This window comes from Trichomycterus rosablanca, chromosome 23 (genome assembly GCF_030014385.1).
Source record: "Trichomycterus rosablanca isolate fTriRos1 chromosome 23, fTriRos1.hap1, whole genome shotgun sequence".
NCBI classification, from domain to species: domain Eukaryota; kingdom Metazoa; phylum Chordata; class Actinopteri; order Siluriformes; family Trichomycteridae; genus Trichomycterus; species Trichomycterus rosablanca.
Genome location: NC_086010.1, coordinates 2,182,269 through 2,195,412, shown reverse-complemented (window position 1 = coordinate 2,195,412; position 13,144 = coordinate 2,182,269). Strand labels below are relative to the sequence as shown.

The window sequence follows — 13,144 nt, the reverse complement described above, 5'->3', positions numbered from 1 at the left end:
GCTCAGCGGTCAGATTAAAGCAGTACGGTTTGATGGTATTACGGTGTTTAGCGCATGGACGGTGAACATGACACCAGAAAATAAAAAATTGCTCATCATTTATTCAGATTTGTGCATTAAACTATATAGACGTCTATTGGTGTGACTGCCCAGGCCAGGATTACATACATTATTTGGCCAGTATGTATGTAAACACTGGACCAGTAGCTTATTAGACCCCCACTCTTGTGTGGACATCAGTATGTAGAGAATTGAGAGAGAATACATGTGTACAGTACCATGAAAGCTGGGGGCAGAGCGCGTGGTCAGTCATTGTATGGCGACAGGGTTAAAGACCTTGCTCAAGGGTCCAACAGTGGCTGCATGGCAGAGCTGGGATTCAAACTCTCAACCTTACAATGGATAGCCCTAAGCTCCACCCACTAGGCTACCACTGTCCCTAAAACTGCCCCTTTTAGCGCGTCCAATTGCCCGATTGCGTCATGCTTCCTCTCCACCAATGCCGATCCCCGCTCTGATCGAGGAGAACGAAGCTAACCCACGCCCCCTCTGACACGTGGGCAGCAGCCGTATGCATCTCATCACCTACACTTTGACGGGTGCAATTCAGATCAGCACTGTGTACGGAGAGACACACCCTGACAGCACTCTTTTTGTCGTTGTAATTGCATTAGTTACGAGAGTGTCCCTATCCGGCTTTTAATATCCCACCCCTATCTGAACAACAAGCCAATCGTTGTTCATGTGGCTGATTTGATACGATGTATTCCAGATCCCAGCTCTGGTTCCAGCGCGTGTTTTTACCGCTGCGCCACCCGAGCGGCTTTCCTTGGTGTTTTTAAGGTCGAGATAAAGGCTACCGGGGTTCCTCTGCGCCGAATATGTCGAACTGTGTGTTCAACCGTGTGCTTGTTACTGCAGCACATGGGCAGAGTCGACCTGGAACAGAAATAGACCTTCCCCAAACTGCTGCAACAACTCTGAAAGCTTTTAAATTGCTTTAAGGAAATTCAGAATTCAAACACGAATGACTAAGCGTGCGTGTGTGTGTGTGTGTGTGTGTGTGTGTGTGTGTGTGTGTGTGTGTGTGTGTGTGTGTGTGTGTGCTAGGGGGTCGAAGCCCTGCAAATCTGCTAGGCAAGTAAATACAGCAACATCTGCTGCCGGATCATTATGACTTAATGAATAACAAACACACTCATGATTATATGAATTAATAATCATCGTATTCATTCCGCTCTCACTGTAAACGACCCCCGCGCACCATGAACTCGGCAACACGAGCAACACGTTTCAGAACGCTTGGCGTACCTGTTGACTCGGCGTGGACACTTCTCCGGCTTGATGTCCACCTCGTAGAGGTAGACGTCCATCTTGGGGATCTCCACCTGGAAGCAGTTGGCCAGCAGCTTGATGGGCTTGCCCATGGTGCCAAAGCCAGGCCTCCGGGGCATGGAGAACAGGGACTCGGCCCCAACGGCTCCTGCGGAAGAAGGGGGAGAAAAGAAAGAAAAGGTTTAATGGGTGTATCAACCAGCACTCGATCTCACATAGATGCACCATATAAATGGGAAGCTCCACTTACCATATAGAAGCACTTTGTAGTTCTACAATTACTGACTGTAGTCCATCTGTTTCTCTGCATGCTTTGTTACCCCCCCTTTCACCCTGTTCTTCAATGGTCAGGACCCCCACAAAGCAGGTATTATTTGGGTGGTGGATCATTCTGGTTAGTGTGTGTTGTGCTGGTATGAGAGGATTTTAAATACAGTGTCCACTCACTGTCCACTCTATTGGACACTCCTACCTAGTCGGTCCACCTTGTAGATGTAAAGTCAGAGACGATCGCTCATCTATTGCTGCTGTTTGAGTCGGTCATCTTCTAGACCTTCATCAGTGGTCACAGGACGCTGCCCACGGGGCGCTGTTGGCTGGATATCTTTGGTTGGTGGACGATTCTCAGTCCAACAGTGACATTGAGGTGTTTAAAAACTCCAGTAGCGCTGCTGTGTCTGATCCACTCATACCAGCACAACACACACTAACACACCACCACCAGGTCAGTGTCACTGCAGTGCTGAGAATCATCCACCACCTAAATAATACCTGCTCTGTGGTGGTCCTGTGGGGGTCCTGACCATTGAAGAACAGCGTGAAAGGGGGGTAAACAAAGCATGTAGAGAAACAGATGGACTACAGTCAGTAATTGTAGAACTACAAAGTGCTTCTATATGGTAAGTGGAGTGTTCACCTGTAATACAAACATCCAGAGTGAGAATCGAATAACACCTGTGGGTGTCCTATAACTTTCCCGTTTTAATTAATATTATTACTGTATAGGAGCGTCTAGCGTCCCATACGTCGTCTACGTGTCAGTAAAAGCTTTCTAACGAGGCAGGAAAGATGAATATAAACATCAGCACATCTATACATAACCAATTCTCACTGCTCATGATTCAGAAGTGAAGAGACGGAGCACCAGAACTGCATTTCTCCAGACGGTGCCAGTCTAGCTACAGCTGCTAATGGTTTCCTGTCGCTAAACCACCCACGGCACGACAGCGGCCTTTTTATCTCAAAAGAAAACTCGGGCATGTGGGGAAAAAAACCAGCAAATCGCTGCGAATGAGGGGAAGAAGGATACCAGGAACACAGAGAACACAAGCCTGCAACACGATGTGCTGATTAGAACCTGTGCCAACCACGTGTGCCGGAACAATAAAGCACTTTTGGTGCGAGGTGGCTGTTGTGGTCGGGCCTCGATGTGGCAGCGATTCGGGCCGCGGAAATCGAAACAGCTGGGGAGGAATCAGAATGCCGACCGACTGGCTTGAGAGAAAGCGTCTCCGCTGTAACGCCCCGGCAAGCCTCCGCCACGCCACGTCACTCTCATCGACAGAAACGTCGGCGGCGTGTTTCTTGTAAAGCCAGAGAACATCAAAAAAAGGAAAAGACGACAGCTTCCCCCGCAGCGCTAACACGCGCGCTAAATCGCCCCGAAAACGAGTCTGAGCGAAATGAGAATCAGACCGAGCATGTGATTCATCCTGGCTGACTCACAGGCATTCACGGAGGCCCGAATTCGGGTTCTCCCCCCCTCGGAGGACTCGGAGGAGTCACGTTCAAAACAACGAGTCGGCCGGAGGGCCACGCCGGCTACGGTTACACTCGTCTACGATATACGGCGCCATCACAGAGATGAATACGCTCCCAATCTTCAGTATGTGTCGTGTTTTGAACAGATATCCTAATTCAGGCACTTGGGTGGCACATTGGCGGTGGTCCTAGCAATCAATAAAGTTAGTGTAAGAGACTTTTCTAGGGTGGCACAGAGGCTCGGTGGGCAGCACTGTCGCCTCACAGCAAGAAGGTCCTGGGTTTGATGCATGTTCTCCCCGTGTCTGTGTGGGTTTCCTCCAGGAGCTCCGGTTTCCTCCCACAGTCCAAAAACATGCAGTCAGGTTAATTGAAGACACCGAATTGCCCTAGAGGTGAATAGATGTGTGTGTGTATCTGCCCTGCGATGGACTGGCGGCCCGTCCAGGGTGTTACTGTGTGCCTTGCGCCCATTGAAAAGCTGGGATAGGCTCCAGCACCCCCCCCCCCTTTTCTGCGGTGTAGTGTGCTGATAATGTTTGATGTTTGTGTTTACATATTGAGTGCATCATCTCTGTGTAGTCAGTAAAGCCAGTAAAGTATTCTGCTCCCGATAGTTTGTCTATGTTCATCTGGAATAGCAGATAGGGGTAAAAACAAGCACAATTGGTCATTTTTTGGTTTAAATAAGGTATGTGCCTTTTTTGGAGCAAGAATTACTTAAGCAGGCAGTTCGGTGGCACAGCGGGCAACGTGGGTGCCAACAAAACACAGCAAAATCTCATCCTGGTCGGAGTCTGATAGGTCTGGCAACTTTGATTCGTTTGGCCCAGACAGACAGACAGACATTCAACTTTTGTCCCCAGATAGAAATAAGTGGGTTGCACCAGGAAGGGCATCGTGTTACAGCGGTAAGCTGTCTTTTTTACCAATTAGGGTGGGTCGAGTGCCAGCCATAAATACTAGACAAGGCAGGAACAGAGCTTAGATGGGTGTCTAACTCACACATCTCAATAACTAAAAGTTTAAAGGCAGGTCAAAGCAGCAAATCCACCTCCTGCCAAACTTCTCACAGACTGTTACTGGAGGCGAGGACCCAAGCTGCCGTGCGACACCCACTCCCCCAGCTATACTACATTATGGACATCAGACCGTATCGTTCGACTGATAATCAGCACATTGTAATCTTTATTTCCGTCACTGGAGAGGCCAGAGGGTGGCGAACGCAGAGGAAAATGGAGGGGGAAAGTGGGCTGCTTTCATCCTCCGCTCAGCGCGTGAGTCATCAGATCCGCTCTTAGAAACGCGCGCCCGTCCTTTCGCTCTGCGTTCGGCTCTCGTCTCGGGGGCGAAGCTCTTTCTCCCACGCTTACCCACTCGCGACCACAGAAAAGCCTCCTTCCTACGGTCGCGGGCGTAGCGCGTCACCGGAGCTCCGACAAAACCGCCGCCCAGGCATCAAGGCCACAGACAGACGGGGAGTGAGAAGAGCGAGAGCGTAATCGTGCCGGGGGGAGACGGAAGGGAGGATCGCGTCGATCGCGCTGCGTCGGCGCAGCTCTGGGCACCGTGTTTCAACTGGACGCTCGTTCTGGGTAGACTGGCGGAATCATGGGCTGATTGTGTAGTTAGGAACTCAAGCCTCCCAGGTTTTACCAGCATGTTTGTACGACAGTCGTTTGTCGTCACCACCCAACAGCCAAGATTACATCCAAAGTCAAAAGAATTGATGCACAAATTAGACACTAGATATGATACTGTGTGGCACAGCTGGCGAGGTGGGCGCCACGCGGTATCGTGACTCCAGGAGACCTGGGTGTGATAGTACGTTCACACCAGCAGCGACTTTTCTCCTCTTGACGCCCAAACAGCTGATCGCTCATCGACCGTGGGCGTTTCTGAACTCGAGCTGACCTTCGATTACCATGATTTCACTGACGCCAAGCAAATGTCATGGCAGTACGGCGTACTTTACAGGCTAGCATCTACAGAGCGTGCAGGAAAATCGACCTGACCACAAATCAGATACCTCCCCACGCATCGATTTTAAAATTAGGTCCAAACATATCTGCAGTTTATGCATTTATTTATTAGGATTTGAAGGTGATGTTTTGTTTTCACGCTGTGTTGCTGACGGTGTGAACTAGCAGTTCTTCCTTCTATACCAATACAAAAAGTAGACTATACACTGATCAGCCATAACATTAAAACCACCTCCTTGTTTCTGCTCCGCTTACAGAAGTTGCCACCGGTCGGCATCTAACGGGCAGAACTGGCAGTGTCTGCAGCAGACACGTTTCTGCTAGGGCGGGATGACCGGACTATGTGGGTGGGGTCTTCAAACGCTGTGTGAGGACCCTGATTAGCAGATAGAGGCGCCTGTGCCGGTTCAGGGGAGGCGTGAGCAGTGATATACCCACCTTAACAGCAATCAGGGATCCACCAGCAGCGGAAAACAAACTGAGTACGCTAAATTGGGAGAAAATGCAGAAATAAAATAGAAAAAAATAAAATAAATGGTATTAAAGCTAAGTGACCTCTATTCAGCTAAACCCTGAAGTATGTCTGTGGGAATTTGTGCTTATTCCGTCAAAAGACTGAACTGTATGGCTGGGCACTGATGCTGGTGTTCTGATTCATTCCAGAGCTGTTAAGTAGAGCTGAGGTTAGGTTTCAGTCATGCTTGAACAGGAAAGGTCCTTCCCTAAACTGTTGCTGCAGGGTTAGAAGAATGTATCTTCCTTATATAACTGATTTATTACACCTGTTCGCACCCGTTGTGGCTGGAACACATGAATTCAACCGTTAAAAGGGGCGTCCGAATACTTTTGTCCACGCGGTGCTCACGGCCGAAGCCTCGAGCCGCAGGAGAACTAAAGATTCGGCGCGGCGATAAAGTCTGGCACAATAACCGGCGGAGAGGGTGAGCGGTGCCCGAGCGTGACCGCATGAACGAGCTCCATTCTGGACGAGGTGAATGAGACTCTGTTACGGACAGGATTACCGAAGTGCCACCAAGAGAGCCTCGTGAAAAGGAACCCGACGGGCGTTCGGTCAGAACGATCGGACCTGGACGCGATGCCGACACTCGGATTGTGCCCTGACCAAAGGACGTCTCTCTGTACAAAGTCTGGAAGGCCCTTCTCTCTGTACATCGCACACACACACACGCGAACGTTCTCCACACGTGAAACGCTCTCCAGACCAACATCTGACTCCAGAAGGTCCTCACAGCTCCACAGTGACACACCAGCACCCCTGGCAGATTTAAAAAGCTAACGTGATAACCATCGGGGAAGAAATGAATGTGGTTTCAGAGAACAGGGGAACGCAGTCCCTCCACGTTCCGCTGTGTCTGGAATAAAGGGACGCCCTCGAAAACTCTCCAGAGGAACCGTCTGACGTGCTGTCTTAGGGGGAGGGGACGAGAACAGAAAGAAACTACGTGGAAAAAGAGCAGAGAACATCGGGGAGAGTGAACGCACCCCAGAAACCACAGATTTCTCATCGATTTAACAGATCACATTCACATTTATGGAATTCACAATAATGACAAAATTATCTAGTGTCCATGTACTTTTGGCCATAAAGTCTATAAGACCGCACCACAATACCATCGCAAATTATCCCATGAATCCAAAACTCAACCCTGTGTGATGATGTGTTATAGATCAAATTTAGGGCTCTTAGGGTTTAACGGCTTTGCTCGGGAGTCCAGTGGCAACTTGGCAGCGGTGGGGCTTAAACAGGCAACCTTCTGATTACTGGTGCTGTACTTTAATCGCCATGTCAGCACATCCAGATGGACTACAGTCGTTATTTAAATGTTATTTTCAGTTGCTGTTTTCCACGCGGACGGCGCGGTGGCTCGGTGGGTAGCGCCGTCGCCTCACAGCAAGAAGGTCCTGGGTTCGATCCCCAGGTGAAGCGTCCGGGTCCGTCCTGTGTGGAGTTTGCATGTTCTCCCCGTGTCTGCGTGGGTTTACTCCCACAGTCCAAAGACATGCAGTCAGGTTTATTGGAGACACTGAATTGCCCTGTAGGTGAATGTGTGTGTGTGTGTGTGTCCACCCTGCAATGGATTGGCGCCCCGTCCAGGGTGTTACTGTGTGCCTTGCGCCCATTGAAAAGCTGGGATGGGCTCCAGCAACCCCGACCCCCCCTTCTCCCCTCCCCTAATTGGATAAGCGGTTAAGTGAGTGAGTGAGTGAGTGTTTTCCACACATTATCCTGGTCAACGTGCAGTCCAGTTTGCCAAAAATCTGATCTGAGGGCCATAAATGTGGCACGATTGTTGATGCCAGTTGATGAGCGACACTTCCACAAGTGGGAACCCGGTGTGACTGGCAGAATTTATTTATTTATTTTTTAGGATTTTAACATCATGTTTTACACTGGTTGCATCCATGACAGGAACAGTAGTCACTGCTTACACAAGATTCATCAGTTCAAGGTTTTAATATCAAACACAGTCATGGACAATTTCGGCTCTTCAATTCACCTCACTTGCACGTCTTTGGACCTGGGAATCGAACACAGGACCTTCTTGCTGTGAGGCGACAGTGCTACCCACCGAGCCACCGCTCATTTACAGTTGAGCACGGTTTCAAAACTCAGCTCAGACATTTACATGAACATTTACGGCATTTAGCAGACGCCTTTATCCAAAGCCACTTACATTATAGTTACAGTATACAGTCTGAGCAATTGAGGGTTAAGGGCCTTGCTCAAGGACCCAACAGCAGCAACCTGGCAGTGATGGGGCTTGAACCAGCGACCTCTGATTACTAGTCCATTACCTTAACCACTTGGCTACGGCTTGCCCACAGACGAGTACACGTTGGACCTTACCAGGCACCGGATCTGAATCCAGAACAGCACGTCTTGGCTTCGCTGCGACTACACGTGTGCATGTCAATAAAGCTCATCATCTCACTGTAGCACAGATTAAACATCACTCCCCACAGAGGACCAGAGGGCTGGACGACAGCACGGCGCTCGGTGTGGATGTAGGAAAATCGTTGAACACACCCCGAGGCACCTGGAGGGTCGTGGTTCCGCTCTGTACACACACTCACAGGAAGCACCTGGCACGTCACGCACCGTTAACCACAAACTCCCCGACGTCCACGCGCCAACAGCTTCGTTAACACAACTCTGGTCTGTTGTGCCACAGTGCTACACTATATGGACGAAAAATATTGGGACACAGATACTTAAATTCATGCGTTTCAAGCACACCGATTGCTGACAGGTGCGATAAATCACTGATATAAAGGAAATTATTTGGTTCCAGCTTTGCAGCAACAGTTTAAGGAAAATCCTTGTCTGTTCCAACATGACTGGAAGTAAACTAAGAAACCACACGGGATTTATTTATTTTAAGAACAGTTGGAACGTTCACGTCCTTATTAATCACGAAACAAAATGCTTCGAAACACGCCCTCTACGTGTTATCAGTTTTTTTGCAGCCAGTATTTTGTATGTTGTGAATCACTGTGAAAACTAATTTATTTGATTAGTGTGGGATTAGTGCATTTACACATTAAACACATTTATTGAATGAATTATAAAGTAAAAGGTGCTCAAGTGCTGTGGCGGTCTGTTAAACTAGCCAACCACTTCTGAGATCCGGGTTCGAATCTCAGTGGCGCTATCGGCCAGCCGGGCATCTATACAGACACGAATAGCTGCGTCTGAGACGGGGGTGGTTTGGTGCCCCGGTGGAATCGGACCCCACAGTGACACTCACCAGGTTAAAGCGGGTAATAAAAATGAAATGAAAGCGATAAAAGAAAAACCCCAAACACGCCGTCTGAATGTGAAAGATTCTGTGTTGTGTGTGTGATCATAAAGCCCCCACACACTGCCAGTCATGCTGAGAAATCACCCATGTGTAGGCCACCTTTACTTTAAGATGTGGGTTTAATTCGACAGTGATGTCAAACTATCTAAAGGTCAAATTTAATAACACCCACCGCACTAAAGGTCAATAAAGAAACGATAAAGTCGGGGTTTACATTAAGGTTACAGGTCCAGAGTAGCCAGTTCCTTTTAGAAACACATCCTGACTCAAATTCCACACTCCATAAACCCTATTAAACACTTTCCTTATAAACCGTCCTTGAACTAAATCCTTTTATTAGTCACAACATGTTTGTTTTCCATCAAACACACGAGTATGAATAAAGGAAATTATTCAAAATGAAGTCACTGGTCCCGTACGCTTCACTGCTAGTGCAAACACGAGAATGTTCGTTACACCAATTCTTGTTGGAATCCCCCCCCCACCGTCTCCCTCTTTAGTTTCCTGTTTAAAAAAATGAGTCGTGTCGAATCTACAGGGGTTTTTCCAAAAACTGAGAGGACAGGTGGGCCTGTGGCTGTGCTGGTGACCCGACTTGCCCTGCGCCCGTACACGACGCATCAAGATATTTCACATGAACGATATTGTTAACGAGGCCGCTCGGGAGATGCTGCGGTACGTTACGCTAGCCGAATATTCCTGGAATCACGGGTTCGAATCTTCGGGGCGTCTAAATACAGACATCTGAGGAAGGAAGACGTGGGAGGGTTCGAATAGATAGATTACGGTGAAGTAGGACCCACCCACCAGGACCCTGACCAGGATATAGCAACAGTACCCGGGTGGCTCAGCAGTAAATAACGCAAGCCCAGTTTCCCTGGGATCCAGAGTTTGAATCGCCAGGATGATTTGCCCTCCATCCCGCTGCTATAACAGTCTCCACTCTTCTGGAAAAGCTTTTCACAAGAACTTAAGAACACAAGCCGTAGCCTAGTGGTTAAGGTACTGGACCAGTAATCAGAAGGTTGCTGGTTCAAGCCTTACTACTGCCACGTTGGTGCTGTTGGGCCCTTGAGCAAGGCCCTTAACACTCAGTTGCTCAGACTTCATACTGTCACAGTACTCTTAAGTCGCTTTGGATAAAGGCGTCTCCTAAATGCCGTAAATGTAAATGTAAACATGTTAGGTTTTTTAATGGGAATCCGTCCATCCAGTCAATCAAGCATTTGTAGGATGAGAAAGTCTGGCTTACAAGCAACATTCCAATTCATCCTAAAGTTGATCAATAAGGTTAATGTCAGGGATCTGTGTAGGTCACTTGAGTGTTACGGCATCATATTCTGTTACGAATAACACAGAACAAAAGTTCACCAACCCCCCGGGACCATCAGCAATACCGTCCTCGCCTTCTGTTCCGGCTTAGAATGATGCTGGTGTGAACATGTGCGGGTGATATCGCTAAAATATTTCCCTCTCTATATGAGATGACATTTTCATGATACCCTGCCTTATTACAGCGTCCTGCACAGAGTCCTGACCTCAGCCCGACTGAAGAGTTATGGAATGAACCGGAACTGGATCAATTGAGCCTTCTCAAGTCTCTTGAAAAGTCTCGTGATTCGTCTTTCAATAAGAGCTACAGCTGAGAAAATCACACGGGGGTCACTCTGTTTAATAATACTGTTTGTTTTTGAAATGGGACACCAACAAGCTTATAATCAGGAGTCTAAATATTTGTGGAAATATAGTCCACATATCAGGGATGCTCAGATCAGAAATAGGATTCACCATGTGAACGACTGACGTGACTCATTTGATTGAAAACATCCACATGGGAACCCAAACGTCCTGGAGGCGAGGCGCACCACCGCTTGTTAGCCGTGCCGTGCATAACTTGCTCGCACTGAGTCAGTGTGGTTTCTGTGATTCAGCACTGGATGTGGTGGACAGACCTCGATCCCTGATCCCTGATATTATCAGTGCCATAGCATCTTCGCTAACTGGTTCTTTTACTACGTAGGGGGGGGGTAAAATCAGGTTCCGAGCACCAACGATGCCAGTAATACTTCAACGTTAAGATTAAACAATACAGTAGAGTTATAAGAAATAGAATAATCACTATTATTATGAGTCTTACCCAGGTGACGTGAGCCAAGTGAGTCAGTGACATGTGGATATCAAATATGTAGGGGGGGAAACCCTGAATTCTTACAATCAATGCTTCTATACAGGATCCACACCTTTTACATTTACATTTTAGGCATTTAGTAGACGCTTTTATTTAGTAGACTTGCAATGACAGTACGTATTGTCTAAGCAATTGCTCAAGGGCCCAACAGTGGCAACCTGGCAGCGGTGGGGCTTGAACTAGCGACCTTTCGATTACTGGTCCAGTACCTTAACCACTAGGCTTTGTCACTTTGGTACCCATACATTTACATTTACATTATCAGCATTTGGCAGATGATTTTATCCAAAGTGACTTACAGCACTGTGACAGTATACTGTCTAAGCAACTAAGGGTTAAGGGCCTTGCTCAAGGGCCCAACAGTGGCAACCTGGCAGCGGTGGGGCTTGCACCAGCAACCTTTCGATTACTGGTCCAGTACCTTAACCACTCGGCTACAACTGCCTTTTGACTTTGATACCCACTTATTTACATTTACATTTTATCCAAGGTAACATACTGTACTGTGACAGTATACTGGCTAAGCAATTAAAGGTTAAGGGCCTTGCTCAAGGGCCCAACAGTGGCAACCTGGCAGTGGTGGGGTCTGAACCAGCGACCTTTCGATTACTGGTCTAGTCTTTGGTACCCACACGTTTATATTTACATTTACTTTAGCAGATGCTTTTATCCAAGGCAACATACTGTACTGTGACAGTATACTGGCTAAGCAATTAATGGTTAAGGGCCTTGCTCAAGGGCCCAACAGTGGCAAACTGGCAGTGGCAGACCTTTCGATTACTGGTCCAGTACGTTAACCACTAGGTTACAACTGCCCTACAGTCCTACACAAAGAACTAATCATGAAGCTAAACATTGAAGATGCATTTGAGCCCCTGCATTAATTCATAATTAGACCTAAAGATGGTCAGTTTCATACAGTGACCCTATTTTAATGTTCACCACACATCACCACACCCTATAGGCTTTTTATTTCAGTCAATTACTACTGAAATAGGGCATCAGAAGTGACAATCTGACCATACAAGAACACGCAGGACCAACCCATACCAACCTGATCAGACACAAAACCTACTATTATAAGCATTTACAAGTGCTCAGGTTCAATAGGAATGACAGGCAGAGTGAAAAGTCTGACAACCAACCCAGTTCATCCATATTATACAATATTATACAATATTCTACTGTACTGCACCTACCTGAAGTTCCGATTTCCATTCATGAGGCTCCTTGTCCGGTTTCGTACCCGGCTCACACCTGATAAAACTCCTTTCGTGGGCTGAATCCGGTCAGAACTCACGCCTCCACCCGGCACTTCCACGTATGTCCTGTTTGGATGGATTTCCCAGCAACAATGATGTAAAAAACACCGCTAGTGGATGGGTGACAGGTAGCGGCTCGGTCTCGATTGCTCTACCGTCTCCCTGCGACTCAAACCCGGGTTGACTGTCACTCTTCTCCCCGGTGCTCGCGGGTCTCCAACCGAGCGACTGAGCTAGCCAGCAAACTAACACTTATGTCAGCCGGCTAGAAGTTGTCACGACGCCCGAAAAGAATCCACACAGCCGCGCATTAGCTGGGAGACCAAACGTACTGCGACATTTTAGGGGACCGAAATGAGCCAAAGTAAAAAAGTTTGGTTGTTTAGCTAACGCTAGCTGGTTGCCATGCTAACTTAACGGCTGCTAGCCTAGCCTGACATTCCCATCCGAAAAAAACGAGCTCGTCTTGAACTTTGCTATTAAATTTGGATTTCTGAAACACAAGCTGGTTCTCTTCTGTAAGTTTAAACCGTTCTTGAAGGTTGTTAAGAGTTAAAATCGCTTAAAATAGGTTAAAACGTCTCGGTCCAGCAAACGCTCAGGACTCCCGATGTCAACTCCGCTGAGCTCAGACTGACTGCCTAAATATGGTGAGAGTCGTAATATACGTCGACGGACGTTGTAACCGTTGACAGCTCAACGCTGATTGGTCGAAGTCTCAAAAGTAAAGCAAGACGCGAGTCCTCATTGGTCGGATGGCGAAGGATCGCTCGAGAGCTGCGTCCCGATTGG

At 47.9% G+C, this 13,144-nt stretch overlaps 1 protein-coding gene across 2 annotated transcripts in view; it reads right to left on the bottom strand.

Annotated features, from left to right (window-relative positions):
• Positions 1–12,887, bottom strand: part of ago3a (argonaute RISC catalytic component 3a) — a 37,685-nt gene extending 24,798 nt beyond the window's left edge. For both annotated transcript variants that reach the window (XM_062985647.1, XM_062985648.1), the window contains exons 1-2: positions 12,290–12,887; positions 1,312–1,483 (exon numbers count right to left, since the gene is read on the bottom strand). In XM_062985647.1, coding sequence (XP_062841717.1) covers positions 1,312–1,483; positions 12,290–12,308 — 191 coding nt within the window. In that variant the 5' untranslated portion in view covers positions 12,309–12,887. The remainder of the gene's footprint in view (positions 1–1,311; positions 1,484–12,289) is intronic.
• Between the last annotated feature and the right edge of the window lie 257 nt (positions 12,888–13,144).